The sequence below is a fragment of the Dipodomys merriami genome, unplaced genomic scaffold (assembly GCF_024711535.1).
Source record: "Dipodomys merriami isolate MVZ:Mamm:240054 unplaced genomic scaffold, mDipMer1.0.p SCAF_27, whole genome shotgun sequence".
Lineage (NCBI taxonomy): Eukaryota > Metazoa > Chordata > Mammalia > Rodentia > Heteromyidae > Dipodomys > Dipodomys merriami.
Genome location: NW_027204159.1, coordinates 5,540,691 through 5,568,443, shown reverse-complemented (window position 1 = coordinate 5,568,443; position 27,753 = coordinate 5,540,691). Strand labels below are relative to the sequence as shown.

At 44.7% G+C, this 27,753-nt stretch overlaps 1 protein-coding gene across 1 annotated transcript; it reads left to right on the top strand.

The window, feature by feature from the left end:
- Positions 1–27,548, top strand: Gfra3 (GDNF family receptor alpha 3). The gene is made up of 8 exons (XM_070035987.1): positions 1–198; positions 6,312–6,599; positions 14,972–15,064; positions 18,237–18,549; positions 25,013–25,116; positions 25,705–25,839; positions 26,223–26,311; positions 26,849–27,548. The coding sequence occupies exons 1-8, from the start codon at positions 108–110 to the stop codon at positions 26,936–26,938; spliced, it is 1,203 nt and encodes a 400-aa protein (XP_069892088.1). The 5' UTR covers positions 1–107; the 3' UTR covers positions 26,939–27,548.
- The last annotated feature ends 205 nt before the right edge of the window (positions 27,549–27,753 follow it).

Genomic DNA, 27,753 nt, shown 5'->3' with positions numbered 1-27,753 from the left:
GGCCCTGCGAGTCCGGCTCACAGCGCTAGGCTCCAGGGGAGCACATCACCCCGCACAGACAGGACGCCCCGGGGGGCCGAAACCCGGATCCCTCCCGCGCCCACGCTATGGGGCGCCCCCAGAGCCCACGACCGCCGCCACTCGTGGTCCTGCTGCTGCTGCTGCTGCTGTTGCTGCTGCCGCTACCACTCGGAGCAGGTAAGCGTCTCTGTGCCGGGCTGGAAAGGCAGGTCAAAGTGAGCGTGTGGGAGGGGCCCAGGTAACTTCAGGCCACCTTGGGTGCCGCGGGGTGCATCCTTCTAATTCTGGATTCTTGGAGGAGGAAAGATCGGGGTGCCAGGAAACGGCTGGTTCCCGCGCCTTCTCCGGTGTCTGAGCTGATGGAGATTGAGTGCCAGCAATGGCCTGGGTGCTCCAGCACCTGCTCGCTCTACTTCTTCCTGCTTTTGAGGTGTGTCTACACAGTATCAAAACAGCATCTCTAGGAGGCCAGCAAAACTCAATCAGAAGCAGGACTGCCCTCGGCTCTAAGTGGCCTTCAACTCTTCCATCCCCGTACAGGGCTGAGAAAGTAGAAACTGGGTACAGATGAAGAAAGGGATTTTTATTTATTTAATTTTAGCACGAATGTGTTACAGATTAGAGTTGTAAACTCAGAACTTGCTAACATCATTGTTTAGTTGCATTGTTGTTGAGATTTTTTTTTTCCCAGTCCTGAGGCTTGAACTCAGAGCCTGGGTACTGTCCCTGAGCTGCTTTTGTTCAAGGCTAGCACTGTACCACTCAGGCTACAGTGCCACTTCTAGATTTTTCTGTTTATGTGGTTCTGAAGAATGGGACCCAGGGCTTCATGTATGCTAGGAAAGCCCTCTACCACTAACCCACATTCCCAGCCCTGTTGTTGAGAATTTTACTACTACTCTGTCCCCTCCTTGCCCCTCACTTTTCTCCACACTTTAAGATACAATTTTTTTTAATTAAACTTTTTCTATTAAATTTTTAACTCCCCCCCCCCTCAGTTGTGGGGCCTGAACTCTGGGCCGGGGCACTGTCCCTCAGCTCTTCAGCTCAAGGCTAGTGCTCTACCACTTGATCCACAGTGCCACTTCCAACTTTTTCTGCTTATGTGGTGCATGCAAGGCAAGCGCTCTACCACTGAGCCACCTTCCCACCCCCACTTTTCTTTTTTAAATTAAATAGTTGTAAAAGATATTTAAACCCTACAAATAAGGTTGTGAGTGTAATATATCTTGATCAATGTCATTCTTTTTTCATCTTTTTTTGTCAGTCGTGGGGCTTGATGTCTGGGACTGGACACTGTCCCTAGCTCTTCAGCTCAAGGCAAGTGCTCTACCACTTGAGCCACAGTTCCACTTCTGGTTTTCTGGTGGTTGATTGGAGATGAATCTCACAGACTTTCCTGCCTTGGCTGGCTTTGAACCATGATCCTCAGATCTCAGCCTCCTGAGTAGCTAGGATTACAGGCATGAGCCACTGGTGCCTGGCTGTCATCCCTCTTCCTCCTCCTCCTTCTTCTTCTTCCTCTTCTTCTTCTTCTTTTTTTAATTGGTCATGGGCTTGAACTCTGGGCTTGGGCATTGTCCTTGTGCTCTTCAGCTCAAGGAAAGTGCTCTACTGCTTGAGCCACAGCGCCACTTCCAGTTTTCTAGAAGTTTATTGGAGATAAGAGTATTGGATCCTCAGATCTCAGCCTCCTGAGTAGCTAGGATTATAGGAATGAGCCACTGGTGCCCAGCTTTGTTATCCCTTCTTAAGATATAATTTTTAAATTATGTGGAAAACTCCCGCTAGAGAAAGATGGACTTTCCCCAGCAAGCTTCCCAGCACAATGCCTGGCCTTGGGAGTAATTGATTACAGTAAATTTTGTGGCATCTAGTCAAACATCTGATTTTAGAACTATGTCCCTCCCCTGAGAAAGAGCAGCCTGGAAAAAAAGTACCATAATCTCTAGAAAATACCTATGGTGGGCTCAGAAGGTGGCTCAGTGGTAGAGTGCTTGCCTTGCATGTACGAGACTCTGGGTTTGATTCCTCAGCACCACATAGGCAGAAAAAGCCAGAAGTGGCCCTGTGGCTCAAGTGGTAGAGTGCTTGCCTTGAGCTGAAATACTGAGGGACAGCGCCCAGGCCCAGAGTTCAGGCCCCAGGACTGACCAAAAAAAAAAAAAAAGAAAGAAAGGAAAAAAAGAAAATACCAATGGCTGTGGAGAGTGGAATAGATACATGGAATCTCATTGTGGGGAGCATTTCTGTTCTTCCTGACAGCTCCTGTGTGGAGAGAATCTTGAGGAGATATACATTTTTTTCTCTACCACCTCTTTTGACAAAGTGGTTCTACAGTCCAGCCAGGTGCTGGTGGCACATGCCTGTCATCCTAGCTACTCAGGAGGCTGAGATCTGAGGATTCTGGTTCAAATCCAGCCCAGTCTGAAAAGTCCTGAGACTCTTTTTTTTTTTTTTTTTTGAGTCCGGTCATGGGGCCTGAACTCTGGGCCTGGGCGCTGTCCCTCAGCTCTTCAGCTCAAGGCTAGTGCTCTACCACTTGAGCCACAGCGCCACTTCCGGCTTTTTTCTTTTTGCTTATGTGGTGCTGAGGAATCGAACCCAGGGCCTCAGGCATGCAAGGCAAGCACTCTACCACTGAGCCACCTTCCCAGCCCCAGTCCTGAGACTCTTCAACAAACCACCAGAAAACTGGAAGTGGAGTTGTAGCTGAAAGTGGTGTAGTTCTAGCTTTGAGCACAAAAGCTAAGGGACAGCACCCAGTCCCTGAGTTCAAACCCCACAGGAAAAAAAAAAAATTCAGCTGGGCACTGTGCTCTAATTAATCCCAGTACAAAGGATGCTGAAGCAGGAATAACATAAGTTTGCAGTCAGCCTGGGAAACATAGTGAGACTCTCAAAAATGGAAAAAAAAAATACAATTTTGTCTGTGAAGTAGGTGTGGAAGGATTGAGGGAAAAGACTAGTCTGTCTAGACTGGTTCCATCAGCAAATCTGGCAACAAGACATCAGCAATCTGATCTGATTGCTCAGGAAACTCCACTGACTCTAATGTATGGCTTCATGTCAGGGTCCAGGACAGACAGCTTCATCATTAACTAATTAGCAAAGCAGGATGACTGACAGGTCTATTCCACATAATCATCAACAGCAATGGTTTCTAAAAACCTCTATCTCAGTCATTCAAGAGCTTCCATGTAGGGCCAAAGGCTGCCCCAAAGCACAGACCAACAGTGTTTCAGCGGTTGAGTAGACAATGCTCACTTTTCAGGCTCATTAAGGAGAACTCTGACTCACATAGAAGGGTAGCATCATGTACTCATTCGAAACTAGATATGAAACTGTTCTTGGTTCTAACCTTGACCTAGGGTTGTTTTTTTGTGTGTGGTGGTGGTGGTGGCAAACCCAAGACCTTGTTTACACTAGGTAAACATTTCACCACCAAGCTAGATTCCCTGCCCTAGATTCTTTGAGACAATGTAGCCCAAACTGGCCTCGAATTTAAGATCCTCCTATTTCGCCAGTGCTGGGATTACAGGCATGCACCAATGTGTGCAGTTTAAGCTTGACCTAGCCTTGACCTGCTACATCTGCTGATGCATGTTACTTTTCTTTGTTCATCCACTTGTTAAGTGCTAGAGACCTTACTGTGGCAAAACGAATCATGTGTCTCAGAGCATGGATGGATCTGTCCCATTTACAACTACTCATTCTCTTGTGAACCAAGAAAACAAAGTCAGTAAATCAGGATGCTAAGAAGGAGGAATTATATATAGCAGCAGTAGCATAAATGAGGGGAATGTAAGGTAGAGAATGAAGGGATTATGACAAATTGGCAAGGGCAAGATTTACCAAAAGGAGGCAGTCATAACTCAACTGCAGTTGTTACTTTGTGGCCCTGAGCACTTTCACTCTTCCTAAAGGAACTGGATTATGTAACTATAACCCTTCTGTAAATCTTCCTTCCTTCCTTCCTTCCTTCCTTCCTTCCTTCCTTCCTTCCTTCCTTCCTTCCTTCCTTCCTTCCTTCCTTCCTTCCTTCCTTCCTTCTCTCTTTTCCTTCCCAGTCCTGGGCTTGACCTCAGGGCCTGGGTACTGTGCCTGAGCTTCTTTTGCTCAAGGCTAGCACTCTACCACTTGAGCCACAGCACCACTTCTGCCTTTTTCTGTTTATGTGGTACTGAGGAATCGAACCCAGGGCTTTATGCATGCTATGCAAGCACTCTAACACTAAGCCTCATTCCCAACCCATGAGTTTTCTTTTTTTTTTTTTTTTTTTTGTCGGTCGTGGGGCTTGAACTCTGGGCCTGGGCGCTATCCCTCAGCTCTTCAGCTCAAGGTGAGCGCTCTACCACTTGAGCTACAGCGCCACTTCCAGTTTTCTGGTGGTTTATTGGAGATAGGAGTCTTACGGTTTCTCCTGCCCGGGCTGGCTTTGAACCTCGATCCTCAGATCTCAGCCTCCTGAGTAGCTAGGATTACAAGCATGAGCCACCATCGCCCGGCATGAGTTTTCTTTTAAGATGATGAAAATGTATTGGAATTAGAAGCGATTGTCACACAACATTGTGAATTATGCCACTTATGCACCAAATGTACACGTTGAGAAAGCTAATTTTATGTTGTATGACTTTTACCCCAATAAGTTTTCTAACAACTTTTTTTTTCACTAAACAAAAAGATACCCAGATTAGCTTGAGAAGAGTTTGGAAGATGAAATCAGGGAACTACTAAGGAGACCAGGCTAAGGGAGGTGACACCAACATGGAGAAAAGTGGAGGGATTTCAGATACATTGTTGAGTTGACAGGACTTGGATTGAATATAGATTAAGAATGATATACAGCAGATGCAGGTGGCTCATGGCTGTAAGCCTAGATACCCAGGAGGTGCAGATCTAAGAGTTAAGTTTGAAGCCAGCTGGGAAGGAAAGTCTGTGAGTCTCTTATCCCCAGTGAACCACCAAAAAAAGCAGCCTCAAGTAAAGCTGTGGATCATTTGGTAGAACTGCAGCCTTTAGCAAAAAAACTCTTTAATAGTGCCCAGGACTGGTACGCACATGTACACACACACACACACACACACACACACACACACACACACACACACACACACACACACACACACACACACACACACACACACACACACACACACACACCATAGAGAGTTAAGAATGATTGCTAGGGCTAGGAAGGTGGCTCAGTGGTAGAGTGCTTGCCTTGCATGCATGAGGCCCTGGGTTCGATTCCTCAGCACCACATAAGCACAACAAGCTGGAAGTGATGCTGTGGCTCAAGTGGTAGAGCACTAGCCTTGAGCTGAAGAGCTGAGGGACAGCGCCTATGCCCAGAGTTCAGGCCCCACAACCGACCAAAAAAAAAAAAAAAAAAGAATGATTGCTAGAATTTGTTTACTGTAAACAGCTATGGAGAAGCAGTGTTCTATTACTCATGATGGGAACGCTAAGTCCCAGTATGCAGACTTTTGGAGGGCTGAATTTATAAGCAACCATTGCTTATAGTTGTTGTTTCTGAGTAACAGGATCAAATTACCCCCCCTCTTTTTTTTATTTTGGAAATACCCCCTCATTCTAGTTCCAACTACCTTAAGGTGGAAAATTTTTTTAAGAACCTATCTTTAAGTGGTACTTTTTATTTTTAACTAAATGATATTTTAAAAAGGAAAGTACTTTTAAAAAGAAGAAAGGAAAGTAGCAAAACAGACTCACCCAAACAGGGGAAATCCAGAGTTGGGTATCAGCAATCTCTTTGTCTAAGTGATGTTTGTGGAAAGACTCCTCGCTCTCACATAGTTACTCAAGCAATTGGCTTCCCCCATCTTCTGGAGGCTGAGCGGACTGTCCTGACATTTCTTCTTACACTTGGTTGGCTCTGTGCATGTGTACCAATCCTGGGGCTTGAACTCAGGTTTTGAGCACTGTCCCTGAGCTTTTATGCTCAAGGCTGGCACTCTGCTACTTGAGCGACAGCTTCACTTTTAGGTTTTTGATGTTTTAACTGGAGATAAAAGAGTCTCACAGATTTTCCTTCCCTGGGCTGGCTTCAAACTGAGATCCTCAGATCTCAGCCTCCTGAGTAGCTGGGATGACAGGTGTGAGCCACCAGCACCTGGCCTTCTGTACCTATTCTTAAAGGCATTTTAAGATGTTTCTAAGATGTTTCTCAAGGATTTATCTGTAGTCTCTCATACTCGATTTTCTGGCTAAATGTTTCTAAACAGTTTCTCTGACCTTATGTGAGCTTCACCCAGTCTTTCCTTCTACAGGAGACTCCCTTCCCACAGAGAGCCGACTCATGAACAGCTGTATCCAGGCCAAAAGGAAGTGCCAGGCCAATCCCATTTGCAAGGCTGCTTACCACCACCTGGGCTCTTGTGCCTCAACTCTGAGCACCCCATTGCCCTCAGAGGACTCTTCTGTGTCTGCAGACTGCCTAGAGGCAGCACAGCAACTCAGGAACAGCTCTCTAATAGATTGTACGTGTCACCGACGCATGAAGAACCAAACTACTTGCTTAGATATCTTTTGGACTGTCCACCCTGCCCGAAACCTTGGTGAGCCCCGCCCCCCACCTACCCAATAAGGAGTGGTGTTTAATGGGTATGAATTGGAAAGGAAGTTTTTGGGGATTGGACTGAATTGGAAATGTAGCTTTTGAGGGTTGTTTTCCAATAGTAGATTCTAACAGGGATGATAATGAAGTTCTGTATCAGTTAAGAGATGGAGGGAATAGCGGGGCGCCGGTGGCTCACACCTGTAATCCTAGCTACTAAGGAGGCTGAGATCTGAGGATTGAGGTTCGAAGCCAGCCCAGGCAGGAAAGTCCGTGAGACTCTTTTCTCCAATAAACCACTCAAAAACTGGAAGTGGTGCTGTGGCTCAAGTGGTAGAGTGCTTGCCTTGAGCTGAAGAGCACAGGGACAGCGCCCAGGCCATAGTTCAAGCCCCACGACCAACCAAAAAAAAAAAGAAAAAAGAAAGAGAGATGGAGGGAAGAATTAGTATCCTTGTTGGCTCTTGCAACACACACAACCCTCTTCTTTCCCTTCTCCTCCCTCCTCTTCCCCTTTTCCTTCCCTGGGATTGCTGGTGTGGATCAGTTGGTAGAGTGCCAACCAATGAGCAAAAGTGTCAGGTATAGAGTTTGAGTCCCAGTCTTGGGCCAAAAATAAATAAATAAAAACCTCAGGTCAGATGATATAAACACTACTTTATACATACCATAGCCAGAGCAAATTACATGTCCTATATTGATACCACTGAGAGAAGTCCACTCCCACAGGGAGACAAAAAAAAAATCACGTGATGATGTATGAAGATATATAATCTTACAGGAAGGACAAAGAATATTTGGTTTGGGGTTTTTTTTGTTTTTGGTCGTGGGGCTTGAACTCTGGGCCTGGGCGCTATCCCTCAGCTCTTCAGCTCAAGGCTAACGTTCTACCACTTGAGCCACAGCACCACTTCCGATTTTCTAGTGGTTTTACTGGAGATAAGAGTCTCACGGACTTTCTTGCCTGGGCTGGCTTTGAACCTCGATCCTCAGATCTCAGCCTCCTGAGTAGCTAGGATTATAGGTGTGAGTCACCAGTGCCCCGCTAAAGAATATTTGGGAACAATAATACAAGCTACCATAGTCTACTCCTTAGCCAAAATAGTCATTTCTCTCCCTTCCATAAGGGAGATGCCCTAAAGGTTCTACCAAAATACATCAAACTATAGCTCTAAGATCTCATGATAATTTCTATGTCAAGCTGGATGTGGCTCCTATCAGAAACTTATATATTGGAAAGACCACACATCTGCATCCTCTACATTCTGTACTCAGTGTACAGTAATAAAATAGGGTCAGGATAGCCACAAGGAACATTCTCAGAAAGAGGAGGAATAGGAAGCACACAGGAGACACTGATTGACAGCAGTTCTGAAATCTTTTTATTTATTTATTTTTTTGGGCCTGAACTCTGGGCCTCGGTGCTGTCCCTCAGCTCTTCAGCTCAAGGCTAGTGCTCTACCACTTGAGTCACAGTGCCACTTCCGGCTTTTTTCTTTTTGCTTAGGTGGGTGCTGAGGAATTGAACCCAGGGCCTCATGCATGCAAGGCAAGTGCTCTGCCACTGAGCCACCTTCCCAGCCCACCCCCCCTTTTTTTTGTTAACAAAGAAGCAACTTTATTGAGAAGGTTCCTACACAGAACAGGCTTGGGAGCTGATACTGCAACAGTTCTGAAATCTTGGTAGGCAGATATTACAAGGGCCCTTTTCCCTCTGGATTGTTCTTTAATAAGGCCCTGATTTTACTCTATCAGCCGAGTTGCCCTATCTGTTGCTCTCTAGGGCTCTTGACCCATCCCTTTTGGGAGGTTCTTGCTTTTCCATTATTCTCTTTGGTCACATTTACAAAGGACATTGGAGACTATAACCTCCTCAGGGACTGAACAGCATTCTTAGGCTGCTTCCTGCCTCAGGAATGCCAGGACATTTTCAGTCTCCAGTAGTCTCTTTTAATCCATACGGGTAGCTCTTAGTAGTACAACTCACTTAAAAACATAAATTGCCTTTTATATCTCTGAATTCTGTCATCTTGTATGCCTGGAGCCTTTCTCACAATTCAAGATGTGTCTCTTTCTAATTAGAAGATCCTTGCCCTTATCAGACCTCAGTGGGAGAGTCTCTACTTTAATCTTTTTTCCTCTGAGTTTACTTGTTCTACTGGAATGATTTACTGGACACAATTCTTAATCAATTGAGAGATCTCCACAAACAGCAAAATAGCCTTGTGGTCTTTTCCCGAGGTGGAATCAACAACCTTATCACTCAAAGCATTTTTCAGTTTTATCTTTTACTTTTTGAATAAGAGAAACAGTTTTGCCTCTTAATCTTGCAAGTCTGGGATTTCTGGATTCATTTTGTCTCCTCCCTACTTGCCAATTAGCCAATTATTATGCTTTTGTAGTTATGTTGTTCAAGATAGGGGTCTTTCTATATTGCCTAAGCTAGTCTCCAATTCCTGGGCTCAAGCACACCCCTTGCCTCAGCTTCCCAAGTAGCTGGGACTACAGGCATGCTCCATCAACCTGGGGACAAACTAGCCATTATCTGGGGAGTTTTATCTTTTAGTACCTTGCCAAACGCCAGCAAAAACAATCAAAATGTACTAGTTGCTTTTCTGCTTCTTCCCCTTAAAGAACAAACTCATTCAATATATATCATTTTCCATGTTCTTAGAAGAACACTTAGATGCAGTGCTCATGTGCATCTAACCATATAAGATAATATTTATCAGGAAATGGAAACAAAAAATAGTCATCTTCTTTCAAAGGCATTACAGGCAACAATCTTACCTAATAGTTTGCCACTGTCTAATGGGACTGCCATTTACCCATGCCCCCTCCTCCCCCCGTCATAGCTTCTTTATTATTCACTGCCCAGTCCCAAAGTAATGTAACACATTTAGACTTTTTTTTTTTGTCATTGTTGGTTTTACTATAACAACCTACTAGCTGAAGCTCATGCCTATAGTTCTAGCTATTCAGAAAACTGAAATCTGAGAATTTCAGTTCAAAGCCAGCACAGGCAGAGAAGCCCATGAGATTCTTACCTCCTATTAACAATAAAACAGCTGGAGCCAGGTGCTGGTGGCTCAGGCCTATAATCCTAGCTACTCAGGAGGCTGAGATCTAAGGATCACGGTTCAAAGCCAGCCGGGGCAGGAAAGTCCATGAGACTCTTATCTCCAAGAAACCACCAGAAAACCAGAAGTGGTGCTGTGGCTCAAGCAGTAGAGCGCTTGCTTTAAGCTAAAGAGCACAGGGACAGCGCCCAAGCCCAGAGTTCAAGTCCCAACCTACAACAAAACAAACCAAAAACAAAACAAACCAGCTGGAAGTAGAGCCTTGGCCTCAAGCAGACAAAGCTACAGGATGGTACCAAGGCCCTGAGTTGAAGCTCTATACCACAAATAAACAAAAACAAAATAAAAGACAATCTAGGTACTAATTTCTTTTATCTTCTTCCAAGCGCATTATTTTTTCAGTGCAGGGGATAAACTTTCCCATGCTATGCAAGGACTTTGAATTACTCCCAGCTCTATAATTGTTTTTTGTTTTTTTGGGGGGTTCCGGCCGTGGGGCCTAAACTCTGGGCCTGGGTGCTGTCCCTCAGCTCTTCAGCTCAAGGCTAGCGCTCTACCACTTGAGCCACAGCACCACTTCCGGCTTTTTTCTTTTTTCTTATGTGGTGCTGAGGAATTGAACCCAGGGCCTCATGCATGCAAGGCAAGCGCTCTACCACTGAGCCACCTTCCCAACCCCATGTTTTTTTTTTTTTTTTTTAAACCAGTCCTAGGCACTGTCTTTAAGCTTCTTTTGCTCAAGGCTAGCACTCTACCACTTGAGCTACAGCACTAGGACTAGCTTTTTCTGTTTATGTGGTACTGAGAAATCGAACCCAGGGTTTCATGCATGCTAGGCAAGTACCCTATCACTAAGTTACACTGCCAACCCATACAACTGTATTTTAAATAAGAATTTGCAATGTTAAGCTATAGTTACACTAACCCACCTCAAAATCTCTGGCTTTTAACAACAAATATATATTTCTTAGCTAAACACTGGTGGCTCACTTCTATAATCCTAGTTACTCAGGAGGCTGAGATTTGGGGATCATGGTTCAAAGCCAGCCCAGGCCAAAAAATATATATTTCTTGTTCATGTTACAGGCCTGTAATAGATTTCCAAGAGTTAGCTTTATCTCTGTTCTACCTGTTGTCTTCATTAGAGAATCCAGGCTGGCAGAGGGAAAAGAGTAACAGCAGAATCCTATTATGGTTCTTAAACTTCTCCTCAGAAGTTCTGCTCATAGGCACCTACCATGCATATAAGCCATGCAGTAATTTGATAAGACTCTGTAAAATCCTCTGAACTGGGTTGCTCATGCCTACAGTCCTAGCTACTTGAGAGACTGAGATCTGTAGTCCTGTCTTCCAGCCCAGACAGAAAAATCCAAGAGACTCTTATCCTAAATTAACCACCAAAAAGTCAGAAGTGGATGTGTAGCTCAAGGGTAGACTGCCAGCCTCAAACAGAAAAAGCTAAGCAAGAGCTAGAGACCCTGAGTTCAAGCCCCACTACTAGCACACACACATACACACAGACACACACAGAGACACATTTGCCTGAGTGACACATTTACAGTAAAATCATTCTTTCTTTTTCTCTTCTCTTCTCTTTTTTGCTCTTCTCTTCTCTTCCTCTCTCCCTCCTCTCTCTCTCTCTTTCTCTCTGTCTGTCTCTCTGTCTGTCTCTCTGCTGGTACTGAGGCTTAAACTGGGAGCTATCCCTTAGTTTTTCACTCAAGGCTGGTGCTCTACCACTTGAACTACAGCTCTGCTTCCAGCATTTTCGTGGTTCATTGGAGATAAGAGTCTCATGGACTTTTCTGCCCAGGCTGGCTTTGAATGGGGGTCCTCAGATCTCAGCCTCCTAAGTAGCTAAGATTATAAGTAAGAGCCACCAGTGCCTGGCTTCTGTTTTTCTTGTTATGTTCAATTCGGCAGCTGATCTCATTTCCCTTTCTCTTTTGCTAAGTATCATTTTTTTTAAATTTATTTATTTATATTTGGTTGCTCTTGGGGCCTGAACTCTGGGCCTGGGTACTGTCCCTCAGCTCTTCAGCTCAAGGCTAGTGCTCTACCACTTGAGTCACAGCACCACTTGTGGCTTTTTCTGCTTATGTAGTGCTGAGGAATTGAACCCAGGGCCTCATGCATGCAAGGCAAGCGCTCTACCACTGAGCCACCTTCCCAGCCCTGCTAAGTATCTTTATAGCCAAGTAGACAAGACTGGAGCAGAATCTACCACCATCCCTTTCTAAGAGAATAGAGGACAGAGTCCCCTGGTCTGTTCGTATGCCCTCAGGGTAATATGTCTAGTAATTAGGAGCAAAGTCTCTGGATTAGATAGTCTAGATTTCACATCCCCGCTCTTCTTTCCTTTTTGGCAGTACTGGGGTTTGAACTTAGGGCCTTGTACTTGCTAGGCAAATACTTGAACCATTCTCCCTGCATACAACTCCCCTTCTTATTAGCTTAGTGAGCCACTTAGCATCACTCATCCTTGCTTTATTATCAACCAAAGACTTCCAGGACAATAAAATAAGATAATGTACATATGTATCTATTCACATATCTTCATGTATATTCACACATAGAAACATATATAAATATATAAACACACACATACACACTTACACCACAGTGTCCAGAATATAATGTGCCTAACAAATGGTACTAAAATTGGAGTTTTAAATCCCAGACTCAAACTCTATATTTTCTACATGTCATGTCTGCCCATTCACTCCAACATGCCAAAACCAAGAGTTAAATATTAGTCTGGCCATGATGGCTCATGTCTGTAATTCTAGCTACTCAAAAATCTGAAACCTGGAAGACTACAGTTTGAGGCCAGTCAAAGCAGAAAGTTCACTAGACTCCATCTCTAAAATAACTAGCAAAAAACCAGGCTGGAGGTATGGCTGAAGGGGCAGAATGCAAGCCAAGCAAGCAAGCTTAGCAAGTTTGAGGCACTAAATATAGTACCTAGGGAGTAGGGGGAAGAATTAAATATTGGCAGAAAAAGGAGCACACGCTTCTACTATAAGAAGTAAGCACTTCAGCCTATTTTCAGCATCTTTAGCTATAGACATGATCTTTTTTTTGAAATAAAAAAATAACTAGGCTAAGGGCTGGGAAGTCTACATAGTTAACAGTCCCAGCCACAGGTGTAGCCTAGTTGGTCATTATCTCATTACTCTGGGAGAAGTTTTTATCATTATTATCACTGGATGGGAGCAACAAGGTCATCAGGTTAAGCAAGTCAATGTTGCCTGGCTTATAGTTTGTCCTGAAGAGGTTCTGCTGTCCTCTTCTGGGGCAGTTTCCTCATCTCTGGGTATAAAGATAGGGCTGGGAAGGTGGCTTAGTGGTAGAGTGCTTGTCTTGCATACATGAGGCCCTAGGTTCGATTCCTCAGTACCACATAAACAGAAAAAGCCAGACTTGGTGCTGTGGCTCAAGTGGTAGAGTGCTAGCCTTGAGCTAAAGAGCTGAGGGACAGCACCCAGGCCCAGAGTTAAACCATACAACCACCACCACCACCAACAACAACAACAAAAAGATATTAGAAGACGGGAGTGGGTGGCTCATGCCTGTAATCCTAGCTACTCAGGAGGTTGGGATCTGAGGGTTGAGGTTCAAAGCCAGCTCAGGCAGGAAAGTCCATGAACCTCTTATCTCCAATAAACCACCAGAAAACCGGAAGTGTACTGTAGCTCAAGTGGTAGAGTGCTAGCCTTGAGCTGGAGAGCTGAGGGACAGTGCTCGGGCCCAGAGGTTGGCTCAGGCCCAGAGGTCAAGCCCCATGACCAAAAAAAAAAAAAAAAAAAAGATATTAGAGATAAGTCCTGTCCATCCTAGATTTCAAGGAAGTAGCAAGATGAAGGAATGGCTTAGAACCAAGACAGATACAAAAATGGAGTCAAGAATGCCAAGCATTTCTTTCTTTCAGTTGATTTGTAGGCCCAAGTAAGGAGTCAGTGCTTTTTGGCAAAAGCATTTCGTGTGTGTGTGTGTGTGTGTGTGTGTGTGTGTGTGTGTGTGTGTGTGTGTGTGTGTGTGTGTGTGTGTGTGTGTGTGTGTGTGTGTGTGTGTGTGTGTTCTGGTACTGAGGGTTGAACTCTGTGTCCCATGCTCTCACTCAGCATTTTATTGTGTGTGTCTGTGTGCTGGTCCTGGGACTTGAATATTGTCCCTGAGCTGAGCCACAGCTCCACTTCTGGCTTTTTTGGGGGGAGGAGTTAATTGGAGGTCGATTTTCACTGACTTTCCTGCCCAGGCTAACCTTGAACTGTGATGATCAAATCTCAGCCTCCTAAGTAGCTATGATTACAGGCATGAGCCTCCAGTGCCCTCAGCAAAAGCATTTTAAACTTTTTTTTTTTTCCATTCCTGGGGCTTGAACTCAGAGCCTAGACACTGTCCCTGAGCTTCTTTTTTTGTTGTTGGTGGTGGTGGGGATTGAACTCTGGGCCTGGGTGCTGTCCCTGATCTCTTCAACTCAAGGCCAGTGCTCTATCTCTTGAGCTACAGTGCCATTTGCAGTTTTCTAGTGGTTAACTGGAGATATGAGTCTCACAGACTTTTCTGCCTTGGCTGGCTTTGAACTGCGATCCTCAGATCTCAGCCTCCTGAGTAGCTAGGATTACAGGCGTGAGCCACTAGTGCCTACCTCCTGAGCTTCTTTTGTTCAAGGCTAGCATTGTACATACCACTTGAGCCACAGTGCCACTTTTGGCTTTTTCTGTTTATGTGGTACTGAGGAATCGAACCCAGGGCTTCATATGCTAGGCAAGCACTCAACCACCAAACCACATTCCCAGCTCTAAACTTTATTTTGTCGGTCGTGGGGCTTGAACTCTGGGCCTGGGCATTGTCCCTGAGCTCGTCAGCTCAAGGCTAGCATTCTGCCACTTAAGCCACAGCACCACTTCCGGTTTTCTTAGTGATTTATTGGAGATAAGAGTCTCACAGACTTTTATGCCTGGGCTGGCTTTGAACCTCGATCCTCATATCTCAGCCTCCTGAGTAGCTAGGATTATAGGCTTGAGCCACTAGCGCCTGACTTCTAAACTTTTTTTTCAAAGTACACTATACACTTTTTAAAAAAGCAAAAGCATTTTAAGTACCTGTTACAGTACCTCATCAACTTATAGTCTCATCAATTTATTCTTCAGCTCATTAGCTAGCGAGGCTGTGCTTTGTCTTTGTTCCATGGTGCTTTGAGGTCTGACCCAGCAGCCTGAGCCCCTCAAGCTGCTGCCTCACCCTGGTCCTTAGCATTTTGGTATTCCTTCCTCCTTTCTTTTTCTAGGTGACTATGAGTTGGATGTCTCTCCCTATGATGACACAGTGACCGGCAAGCCCTGGAAGATGAATCTCAGCAAGCTGAAAATGCTCAAACCAGGTGTGGAGGGCAAGCCTCGGCTGGGGAATGGGAGGCTGAGCCTGGGCTCTGAGGGAAGGGCTGTTGAGAAGCACAAGCTGCAGTGTTTATGAAAGAATTTCTATTCTGGGGGCTGGGAAGGTGGCTCACTGGTAGAGCGCTTGCCTTGCATGCATGAGGCCCTGGGTTCGATTCCTCAGCACCACATAAGAAAGAAAAAAGCCAGAAGTGGTGTTGTGGCTCAAGTGATAGAGCGCTAGCCTTGAGCTGAAGAACTGAGGGACAGCGCCCAGGCCCAGAGTTCAGGCCCCATGACTGGACCCCCCCCCCCTCCAAAAAAAAAAAAAAAGAATTTCTATTCTGTCAGGTGACTGAAGAAGCCCTGGGTCAGTATGGCAGTCTGAGCTGTGGTGTGTGGGTCTGCTCTCATTGGAGTCATCAAAAGCAGTAATTATTAGGGAAGCATCCAAAGAGAACCCATTAGGGCCCTCTGGGCCTTAGGAAAGGTATGGTAGGAGGGGCAGCAGAAAAAAATGTATTAAAATGGATTATTTACTCACATTTAAGGCAGCCAGAAAGTAGCTTTTTTTTTGTCCCTGAAGACTAGGAAATTGCTTGTTTTCAACCATTTTAATGGGATGGGTGAGGTGCTAGGCAGAGAAAAATACTGAGACCGTGACTTCCCGCAGGGGTGGCTTAGGGTGGGGAGTTATCAGTCTGCCATGGACTATTATGAGTTTATTTTTCTGTTAGGAAAGTGAAGCTTTATTTTATTTATTTATTTATTTATTGTTTTAAATTTAATTTTATTGTCAAGGTGATGTACAGAGGAGTTACAGTTACATAGGTAAGATAGTGAGAACATTGTTACCCCTCCCTCCCTCATTTTGAAGCTGTGATTTGTATAGGTACATATACACGTACCATTTTTGTTGTTTTTTGTTTGTTTGTCTGTTTTTGCCAGTCCTGAGGCTTGGACTCAGGGCCTGCTCACTGTCCCTGAGCTTCTTTTGCTCAAGGCTAGCACTCTACCACTTGAGCCACAGCACCACTTCTGGCTTTTTATGTTTATGTGGTACTCAGGAATCGAACCCAGGACTTCATGCATGCTAGACAAGCACTCTAAGCACTAAGCCACATTCCCAGCCCTGTTTTGTTTTGTTTTTACCAGTCCTGGGGCTTGAACTTAGGTCCTGGGAACTGTCCCTGAGCTTCTTCAGCTCTAGGAGAGCATTCCACCACTTGAACCACAGCTCTATTTCTGGCTTTTTTGGAATAGTTTATTGGATATAAGAGTCTTACAGGTTTTCCTGACTGGAATGGCTTAGAACAGGGATCCTCAGATCTCAGCCTCCTAAGTAGTTAGGATTACAGGCATGAGCCACTGGCATCTAGAATACTACCACTACTACTACTATTACTACTAGTAGTAATTATCATTATCATTATTATTGTTGGTTGTAAAGCTGAACTTGGGGTCTGGGCACTAAGCTCTTTTGCTCAAAGCTAGCACTCTACCACTTAATCCACAATGCTACTTCTGGTTTTCTGGTGGTTAATTGAAGATGAAAGTCTCATGGACTTTCCTGCCCAGGCTGGCTTTGAAATTTGATATTCAGATCTCAGCTTCCTGAGTGGCTCAAATTGCAGGCATGAGCCACCAGCACCTTGCCAGAATTAGAATTTTTTTTTTTTTGGTGGGTGGGGGGGGTGGGAGGGGTGGGGGTGGGGGGAGTCCAGTTGTGGGGCCTGAACTCTGGGCCTGGGCGCCTGTCCCTCAGCTCTTCAGCCCAAGGCTAACGCTCTACCACTTGAGCCACAGCGCCACTTCCAGCTTTTTTCTTTTTTCTTATGTGGTGCTGAGGAATCAAACCCAGGACCTCATGCATGCAAGGCAAGCGCTCTACCACTGAGCCACCTTCCCAGCCCCAGAATTCAAATTTTTAAGTGGGCTTTATTGTATAGTCAATTCTGAGGAAAACCCAAAGAGATTTTTGTATCATATCTTTTTGTTATAAAGAATTATTTCCACTTACTTGATTTTTCTGGCTACTGATATATTATGATAATAGAAATATCACCAGAGTATTGGAGATACAGTGTGCTTAGAACATGCATGATACACTAGGTTTGATCCCCAGCACCCACTCCCCAAAAGGAAATATCACCACAGTTTCCCAAGACTGAGTTTGAGAAACTTTTATTCATGCATAGATCAGAATAGACAGATTCAAACCACACCTAAATAGAATCTGATTTCATCTGTTTTAATCAATTTGGAAAGTGCTATTGAAGGTTAAAGGCTTCAGGGTTATGATTTCCATCATCAGATTTCACAGCACATCATCGAGTAAAGACTTTTGGTTATCTGGGCACTGATAACTAATTGCCTATAATCATAGCTACTAAAGGGGCTGAGATCTAAGGATCAGGGTTTGAAGGCAACCTGGGAAGAAAACTAAACTTTATTTCTAAGTATCCAGCAAAAAAGCTAGACCAGAGATATAGCTCAAGTGATAAGAGCACTAGCCATGTCTGAGAAAGTTGAGCAACTTACGAGTCCCTGAGTTTACACCTTGGTACTAGCACATACACACCAACAAATTTATTATTTTTTTATTTTTTGCTTTTTGAGTTTTCTGACTGGACTCAGATACTTAAGTGTTAGATGCACATAGAAGATAATGATAATGATAGTGGTGGAGATGATGATAAGGACAGCAGCAACAATGATGGGTTTTATCTGAAATGAATATCAGGACAGGGCTGGGAAGGTGGCTCAGTGGTAGAGCGCTTGCCTTGCATGCCTGAGGCCGTGGGTTCCATTCCTCAGTACCACTTAAGCAAAAAGAAAAAAGCCAGAAGTGGTGCTGTGTCTCAAGTAGTAGAGCGCTAGCCTTGAGCTGAAGAGCTGAGGGACAGCACCCAGGCCCAGAGTTCAGGCCCCATGACTGGACCCAAAAAAAAAAAATAATGAATATCAGGATGGAGAAGAATGTTCCAGAACCAGACACAGTTGGTGGGTAGGGGGAAAGCCCTGAATCAGAAGTATCTGCATTCAAGACAATCCTCCCTGGCCTGATACCTTAATACTTCCTTGTGAAATCAGAGGTTTGCTGAGTCCCTAGGAGAACTGAGCTACAGATATGCAGAGAGGACTTGACTTGGTAACCTGGTGCCTCTTTCCCCACAGACTCTGATCTCTGCCTCAAGTTCACTACTCTGTGTATTCTTAATGACAAGTGTGACCGGCTGCGCAAGGCCTATGGGATGGCATGCTCTGGACCCCACTGCCAGCGCCACATCTGTCTAGCACAGCTGCGCAACTTCTTCGAGAAAGCCGCAGAGTCCCATGCGCAGGGCCTGCTGCTGTGCCCTTGTGCACCAACTGACAAGAGCTGTGGGGAACGCAGGCGCAACACCATTGCCCCCAGCTGCGCCCTGCCATCAGAGCCCCCCAACTGCCTGGAACTGCAGAGCCGCTGCCTCACTGATGCACTGTGCAGGTGCCAGGTGTGGGCTGGTAGGGTGGGCAGGGACGAGGCATGTGTACCTGTGTCCACCTTGCTCTGGGATGGGCCTAACTTCCCAAAGAACAGTGAATGACTGGTTGCTTTGCCTAGGGTATTTCGTGAAACTCTTCTCTTTAAAACAGTATATGGGGGGCTGGGAAGGTGGCTCAGTGCTTGCCTTACATGCATGAGACCCTGGGTTCGATTCCTCAGCACCATATAAAGCGGAAAGCAGAAAAAGCCAGAAGTGGCGCTGTGGCTCAAGTGGTAGAGTGCTAGCCTTGAGCTGAAAAGCTGAAGGACAGCACCCAGGCCCAGAGTTCATGCCCCAAGACCAACCAAAACATAATAATAATAATAATAATAATAATAATAATAATAAAATAAAACAGTATATGGCAGGAGACAGTGGCTCATGCCTATAATCCCAGCCACTCAGGAAGCTGAGATCTGAGGATAGTGGTTCCAAGCCATCCTGGGCAGAAAGTTCCATGCGAGTCTTATCACCAGTAAACCACCAAAAAGCCAGGTGGAACTGTTGTTTAAGTAGTGGTAGCTCACTAGCTTTGAGCACAAAGGCTCAGAGATATTAACCTAATCAGGCCCTGAGTTCAAACTTCAGGACAAGGAAAGAAAAAAAGAAAAAGAAAGAAAGAAAGGAAGGAAGGAAGGAAGGAAGGAAGGAAGGAAGAAAGGAAGGAAGGAAGGAAGGAAGAAGGAAGGAAGGAAGGAAGGAAGAAGGAAGGAAGGAAGGAAGGAAGAAGGAAGGAAGGAAAGAAGGGAGAGAGACAAAGAAAAAGAGAGAGACAAAGAAAGAAAGAAAGAGAAAAAGGGAGAAAGAAAAAGAAAGGGAGGAAGGAAGGAGAGAAAGAGAAAGAGGGAGGAAGAGAGGGGAAAAGGGAGAGGAGAAAGGGAGATAAGAAAGAGGAAGAAAAGGAAGGAAGCCAAGTGAGAACATGAGGCCTTGAGTTCAAACCCATATTCTAGAAAAAGGAAAAGAGGATATATGTTTTTTTCTGGGTACTCTGGTATGTGCCTGTAATCCCAGCACTGAGGCAGGAGAATGCTTCATCGTAGAACTTCAAGACCATTTTGGGCAATATAGCAAGACTACTTACCTCTGTGTGTGTGTGTGCGCGCGTGTGTGTGTGCGTGTGTGTGTGTGTGTGTGTGTGTGTGTGTGTGTGTGTGTGTGTGTGTGTGTGTGTGTGTGTGTGTGTTGGCACAGAGCTTGAACTAGAGATTTGTGCTTGCTCACAGCTGTCCCTCCACTACTTTAGCCACACCTCCAGTTGGGTATTTTGCTGTTTCATTGAGATGGAGACTTTCAGACTTTTCTGCCTAGGTTGGCTACAAAACTTAATCCTCCAGGTGTCAGCATCCTTAGTAAATAAGATTATAAGCATGAGCCACTGGGGGTCTTGCCCTCCATCACTGTGAAGAAAAAAAAATGTGTTTTTTTTTCTTCAAGTAAAAACATTAGACAATGTTGGGTATAAAAATACTTGATAAGGGCTGGGAATATGGCTTAGTGGTAGAGTTCATGAGGCCTTGGTTCAATTCCTCAGTACCATACAAGCAAAAAGATAATTTAAAAATACTTGATATGCTCTGAACTAAACATAATATACAGTATTTACTTCTAGTTAGTTTTCTATCCAGACAACACTAATAAACACACTGGGGTTATGTTTGCACCTTGAGGTCTTTCATTTATGGCACATATCTTGTAAGAAATTTCCCATTTAGGCAGTAAGATAAGTCAAATGAATGTGAATCTAAAGCTGGGTTCCTGTCATCCTGAGCATATTACTTAGCCTCAAATTCCACCATTTTACCTAAGTTTCTATTTAGTTATCTGCAAAAACTGGGATAACAATGTAGATCTCATGGGATTCTGGTCATGGTTAAATTACTTATATAGCATGCTTAGCTTACTAGGGTAGAGTAAGTGCTCAATATATGGTCGTACTTAATAAATGATAGTGCTTATTTTGGCATTTATTAACCTTTAAGAACTTGACTTTGATTTTCATTTTTTGCCACCTTGGGCATCAAACCCAGAGCCTCACACATGCGAGGGAAGTGCTCTACCACTAAGCTATTCCTCTAGTCCAGGAAACCTGAGATTTAGATCTGGATTTCCTGTCTTTTCAATACAAAATGCTCCCCAAATTGAATTTATCATCCACTCAAATGATATTTGTTGATGATAAGAATCACAACAAATGGTAGAGTGCCCAGGCCCTGAGCTCAAGTCCCACAAATGACAAAAAAAGGAGAAAAGAATAAAAATCTAACTGTAGTCTCAAACAAAAAGAGACTTAACTTTTTGTGTGTGTGTGTGTTAGTCATGGGGCTTGAACTCTGGGCTTGGGTGCTGTTCCTCAGCTGTTCAGCTCAAAGCAAGCACTCTACCACTTGAGCCACAGTGCCACTTCTGATTTTCTAGTGGTTTATTAGAGATAAAGAGTCTCACGGACTTTCCTGCCCGGGCTGGCTTTGAACCGTGATCCTCAGATCTCAGCCTCCTGAGTAGCTAGGATTACAGGTTTGAGCCACTGGTGCCCTGCTCAAGAGAGTAAACTTTTTTTTTTGTCGGTCGTGGGGTCTGGGCTCTGTCCCTCAGCTCTTCAGCTCAAAGCTAGCACTCTACCACTTGAGCCACAGTGTCACTTCTGGCTTTTTCTGCTTATGTGGTACTGAGGAATTGAGCCCAGGCCCTCATGCATGCAAGGCAAGCACTCTACCACTGAGCCACCTTCCCAGCCTAAGAGACTAAACTTTTAAGGGCTGGGATATAGCTAAGTGGCAAAGTGTTTGTCTTAGCAAGTGCAACATCCTGGGTTTGATCCCTAGTACCAAAAAAAGAAAATGGAAGGAAAGAAGGAAGGAAGAAAGGAAAGAAGGGAGGGAGGGAGGGAAGGGAGGGAGGGAGGGAAGGGAGGGAGGGAGGGAGGGAAGGAGGGAATGAATCATACCAACTTTGTTTTTTAACTTGATTCTACTGCTACTTATTTTTGACTTTGAGCAAGCTAACCTCTTTGACTAGTATTTTCCTCATCTGTGTCACTTAATCAGAGCTCTTTATAATCATAATATTAACACTTATTGAGTACTTCCTATTAGGTACTGTTTTAAGTACTTACAGTACATGTATTAACTCATCTCAACCATGCAAGAATTCTGTAAGATAGATGATATTATATATAAAATATATATAATACATTTTATATAATATATATCTAATTACTTTCAATTTATAAATGAAGAAAGCACAGCAGAAAGAGGTTGAATAACTTTCCCCAAGTCCATGAGCTAGTCAGTTTGTTAGGTTAGGTTTGGAATGCAGGGGTCTGGCTTAGTCTATGCTCTTAACCATTCTGCTGTACTTTCTAGTTATTGCTATTATTGAACAAGTTCTGAGATAGATAACTAAGATAACGCTGCCTTCAAGGAATTGCTAGTTGAGTGAGGGTGATAGAGAAGCAAACCATTAACCTAATCAAGGAAAAATAAAATGAAAATTGCAAAAATATATATAGACAATGTACCCCTAATTCCATCACCTAAAAGGAAACTGGCTTCACCTATTATAGAATGAAATAGTTAACATAATAATATCCAACATTGGGGGCTAGGAAGTTGGCTCAGTGATAGAGTGCTTGCATGAGGCCCTGGGTTCGATTCCTCAGTACTACATAAGCAGAAAAAGCTAGAAGTGGCACTATGGCTCAAATGGTAGGGTGCTAGCCTTGAGCTAAAGAGCTAAGGGACAGGACAGTGCCAAGGCCAAGAGGTTAGGCCCCACAACCGACCAAAAAAAACACCAGAAAAAAAAATCCAACATTTGTTGAATACTTAATAGGTACCAGGCATTATGCTGAACACTCTAAATGCATTCTCTGATTTTTATCTTCACAAAAGTCTACCAAGTCAGTCTGTTACCCTTTCTATTTTACAGTCAAGGAAGCAGGTGATTATGTGCCCACCTTCAGAGTGATAGTGCTCTGAGCTGGGATAGAGGCAGGCTTCCTGAGGAGGAAGCCCCGGATGCAAGGCCTTGCATGCAGAGTTGTCAAGTAGATGGACATGTTGACCTGAAGGGCAGTAAAGGTGAAGGCCAGACCCTCAATGAGAATTCTTAAAGTTGAAATTACTTTTTGTCCATGTGTATGTGCCAGTACTGGAATGTTATCTCAGGGCCTGGACGTTGTCCCTGAGCTTTTGTGCTCAAGGCTAGCATTATACCTCTTGAGCCACAACTCCACTTCTGGCTTTTTTTTTTTTTGTCAGTCATGGGGCTTGAACTCTGGGCTTGGGAGCTATCCCTGTGCTCTTCAGCTCAAGGAGAGTGCTCTACCACTTGAGCCACAGCGCAACTTCCGGTTTTCTAGTGGGTTATTGGAGATAAGAGTCCCATGGACTTTCCTGCCTGGGCTGGCTTTGAACCTCGATCCTCAGATCTCAGCCTCCTGAGTAGCTAGGATTACAGGCGTGAGCCACCAACGCCCGGCTCACTTCTGGCTTTTTGGTAGTTAATTGGAAATAAAAGTCTTGGGGCTGGCGCCATGGCTCATGTCTGTAATCCTACCTACTCAGGAGGCTAAAATTTCAGGATTTCAGTTTGAAGCCAGCCCTGGCAGAAAAGTCCATGAGACTCTTATCTCCAATCAACCACTAGGAAAAAGAAAGAAGTGGCACTGTGGCTCACGTGGTAGAGCACTAACTAGCCTTGAGCACAAAGAGGCTTGGGGACAGGGCCTAGGCCCTAAGTTCAAGCCCCAGGACCAGCAAAAAAAAAAAAAAAAAGAGTCTTGGGGATCTTTCCTGCCCTGGCTAACTTTGAACTTTGATTCTCAGATCTCAGCCTCGTAAATAGCTAGGATTACTGGCATGGGCCACCATTGCTGAGCTACTTATCATCATCATCATCATCATCATCATCATCATCATCATCATCATCATCATCCACATTAGGCTGAGCACTGCTTGTCCATACCTTAAATCCCAGTTATTTAGGAGGCTGAGATCTGAGGATCAAGGTTCAAAGCTAGGCAGGGTAGAAAAGCTCAACAAACTCTTATCTCTAATTAACCAGCAAAATATCAGACTGGAGGCATAGCATAGCTCAAGGGGTAAAGCATCAGCCAAATAAACATGAGGCCCTGAGTTTAAGACCTAGCATGCCTACACACACATATACTCTCTCTCTTTCTCTTTCTTTCTTTCTTTCTTTCTTTCTTTCTTTCTTTCTTTCTTTCTTTCTTCTCTCTCTCTCTCTCTCTCTCTCTCTCTCTCTCTCTCTCTCTCTCTCTCTCACACACACACACACACACACACACACACACACAAAGAAGAAGAAAAACAGAAAACTCTATTTGAGAAGTTGGGGTAGAGGGTGCCAGCAGGAAGGTGAAAGGCGAATGAAAAGGGTGAATGAAAGCCACTGGTGGCTCACTCATGTAATCCTAGCTACTGTAAGTTCAAAGTCATCCCAGGTGGAAAGTCTATGAATCTCTTATCTCTAATTAACCACAAAAAGCTAGAAGTGGAGGTGTGGCTCACATGGTAGAGCACCAGCCTTGAGTGAAAGCTAAGAGACAGTGCCCAGGCCCTGAGTTTCAAGTCCCAGTACTGGTACCAGGGGAACAAAAAAAAGATGACAAGGCTGAGAATGTGGCTTAGTGATAGAATCTTGCCTAGCATGCATGAAGCCCTAGGTTCGATTCCCCAGTACCCTATAAACCTCAAAGGCTGGAAGTGGCACGGTAGCTCAAGTGGTAGAGTGCTAGCCTTGAGCAAAAGAAACTCAGGGACAGTGCCCAGGCCCTGAGTTCAAGCTCCAGGACTGATAAAAAAAAGAAAGAAAGAAAGAAAAAAGAAAGAAAAAAAAGATGAATATGGTTCAAAGTCATTTATTTGCATGTATGAAAATAGAATAATAAAATCTGTTAAAATTGTTATAGGAAATGTGTGAGAGGTAATGGAGACTGATAGAGGAGGTGAGTTTCATTGGATATATTGAATGCATGTATGAAGATGTTAAAATGATCCCTCCCTTGTACAAGTAATGAACACTAATGAAACAATGAAAAAAATTATTATTATTATTTGTCAGTCCTGGGGCTTGAACTCAGGGCCCGGGCACTGTCCTTGGGCTTCTTTTGCTCAAGGCTAGCACTCTACCACTTGAGCCATAGCACCACTACTGGCCTTTTCTGTTTATGTGGTACTGAGGAATTGGAACCCAGGGCTTCATGCATGCTAAGCAAGCACTCAACCACTAGGCCACATTCCCAGAGCGCTCCCCCGCCCCAAATTATTATCATACATTAGTTACTTTATATGGATTAGATACATTGTGATATTTTTATACCAACCTCAACTCCTCTATCATTCTCCCTATCTCTCCCTCCTACCTTTTTTTTAAAAAAATTAAATTTCTCTTCTTCAGATCACGCCTGATGGATTTCCAGACCCATTGTCATCCTTTAGACATTCTAGGGACTTGTGCAACAGAGCAGTCCAGATGTCTGCGAGCCTACTTGGGGCTCATTGGTGAGGCTGGGGCATGTGTAGGGAACTCATAGATTGACCAGCCCTGAGGATGAGAATGCTCTGGAGACAACCCAGGCTGGTGTGGTCCTAAGATGGGTGGAAGAAATAGAGCTGGAGCCAGACATGGTAGTTCACTTCTGTAGTGGCAGAAAGATCATAGTCAGAGATTGGTTTAAAAAGAAAAAGAAAGGGAAAGCCAAGCACTGGTGTCTCACGCCTGTAATCCTAGCTACTCAGGAGGCTGAGATCTGAGGATCGAGGTTCAAAGCCAGCCCAGGCAGAAAAGTCCGTGAGACTCTTATTTCCAATAAACAGCTCAGAAAACCGGAAGCGGCGCTGTGGCTCAAGCGGTAGACCGCTCGCCTTGAGCTGAAGAGCTGAGGGACAGCGCCCAGACCCAGAATTCAAGCCCCATGACCGACCAAAAAAAAAAAAAAAAGATTGGGGAGTATGGCTGAAGTGCTTGTCTAGCCAGTGCTAAGTCTTGAGTTCAAATCTTGGTACTGCCGTACACACAAAAAGAAAAACTGGGTGCTAAATCTAGAATTAATCTAGACCCTAACTACTACATTCCCTCTTTACCTCCAGGTACCACCATGACCCCCAACTTTATCAGCAACTTCAACACTAGTGTGGCCTTAAGCTGTACTTGCCGAGGCAGTGGCAACCTGCAGGAGGAGTGTGAACAGCTGGAAAGGTCCTTCTCCCACAATTCCTGCCTTCGTGAGTGTGTTCTCCCTGCTCCTAGCCCCGGTGGCCAGGTCAGCTGGAGCCTGGCCAGGGAGAGGGAGGAGGTGGTTATGGGAAAGGAAGGGGAAGGGTCAATTGTTTTGTCCATCTCCACCAACACAGTAGCCCTCTTCTCCATCCCTTATACCGGGGCTTTCTCTTTTCACACTTTTTGAATGATTCCCCTACCCTCACTGCCTGTGTGAGCCCCAGGGACATCTCCAGCCCAAGGGGCACACAGAGACAATATCTCATGCCCACTTTGCACACACTTGCTCCCTTAAATCTTAGGGCCCCATGCCATTCCCTTTCCTACCTTGGGAGTCTGCAAAATCTGCCACCATACCTTTCCCATCTGACTTCTCTCCTCTACTCAGGGAAAGCCATTGCGACTAAGATGCATTTTCATAGCCAGCTCTTCTCCCAGGACTGGGCACCCCCTACCTTTTCTGTGATGCAGCACCAGGTAGGACCTTCATTATTGCAACCTTCAAAACTTTCCAGGACTACCTGGGGAAAACCCAAACAGAACTGACAAGAGGTTGGGGGGGGGGGGGGAGCAGACAAGAGGTTGGGGACAGGAGGGTTGACTTTTTTTTAAATAAGTTTTTATTGTGAAAATACTGTACAGAGGGGTTACAGTCACATGAGCAAGGTAATGAGTACATTTCTTATCAAGCATTGTTGCCTCCTACTACCATCCCTTCCTCCCATCTCCACAACTACATTCACCACCCCCCCAACACACACCTAAATCGTAAAGTTTGTTTTTTGACATAGCATCTTGTACATCTCATTGTTGCAATGGGTCCCCCTGTATCCCGATTTAAGCAATTTGTTTTTTCCTTTCTGCTCCCCAAATTATACCAACAGGGGTTATACCGTGGGGGAGAGAGGAGGTTTGGCTTTCTGTTGCCACACATTTTATAGTCCTCTAGTGGACACTAAGGGGAAGAGGGTGAAGATGGTTCCCTGAACTCAGTCTATTCCATTTCTTCCACAGATGGAAAACCTTGCTCTGAGGACACAGGCCAGGGTGCCCTTTCTTTTCTCCTGCACACTTACCCTGGTTCTGCTTCAGAGCCTTTGGTAGCTGGACTTTCTTGAGGTCCTTCTTCCTCCCCACCCCATCCAGTCTGACCTGCAGCCCGTGAGGGGTGAGAAAAGGACAGCCTCCAGAGAGAGGTACAGTGTACAGCCTGCTACCCCTGACTCCCACTTGGCGACTGCAATTGGATCAAATGACACCACAGTAGAAGCCAGAGGATAAGGCTTTCCAATCCTGATTGGCCATTTGAATTTGCTCTTTCTTTACTCTGCTTTTGACTCAGGCTGCCCCTTCTTGGTGACCACATTTTAGCCATATCTTCTGGTGGTGACCAACTCTCTCTTGATCCATTCTTCCTTTCCACTAGTATCACTTAAAGTCTAAAAAACCAGCCTATTGCATTCTCCAGATAGGCAGAGCTAGATGTAATGGGAAAGACTATAAAGACATTCCCTTTGTGAAGAAAGCTGGGGCAAGAATCCTTCCCCACTCATCTAATCCTCTGAAGAAAGATGGGAGGGAACCTGTTGCCTGCAGTCCTCTGCCCTGGGGTCCTGGGGAATAAGTGAACATAAAGAGTTAAAGCCTTTGGGCCTTGCTTTATTCTTCCTACTGTCCTCAAGTCCCCCTGTCTTCTTGGATCATGATTAAAGATTTTGACCTAAAACTTTGCTCTCTTCTCATTTTTTCAAATTGGGAATTTCTGTAAAATTCAGCATCTTACAGACACAGAAACAGGTCAGGTGATGAAGAGACACACACAAGCAACTCTGCTTCCAGCTGCTATATGACTGTGTGTGTGTGTGTGTGTGTGTGTGTGTGTGTGTGTGTGTGTGTGTGTGTGTGTGTGTGTGTGTGTG

Excerpts from the sequence above, each read along its gene's own strand:
- Gfra3 (XM_070035987.1), top strand. The coding sequence starts at position 108 with ATGGGGCGCCCCCAGAGCCCACGACCGCCGCCACTCGTGGTCCTGCTG. Across the intron at positions 199-6,311 it reads GCCGCTACCACTCGGAGCAG|GAGACTCCCTTCCCACAGAG; the intron begins GTAAGCGTCTCT and ends TTCCTTCTACAG. Across the intron at positions 26,312-26,848 it reads TTTCTGTGATGCAGCACCAG|ATGGAAAACCTTGCTCTGAG; the intron begins GTAGGACCTTCA and ends TTTCTTCCACAG.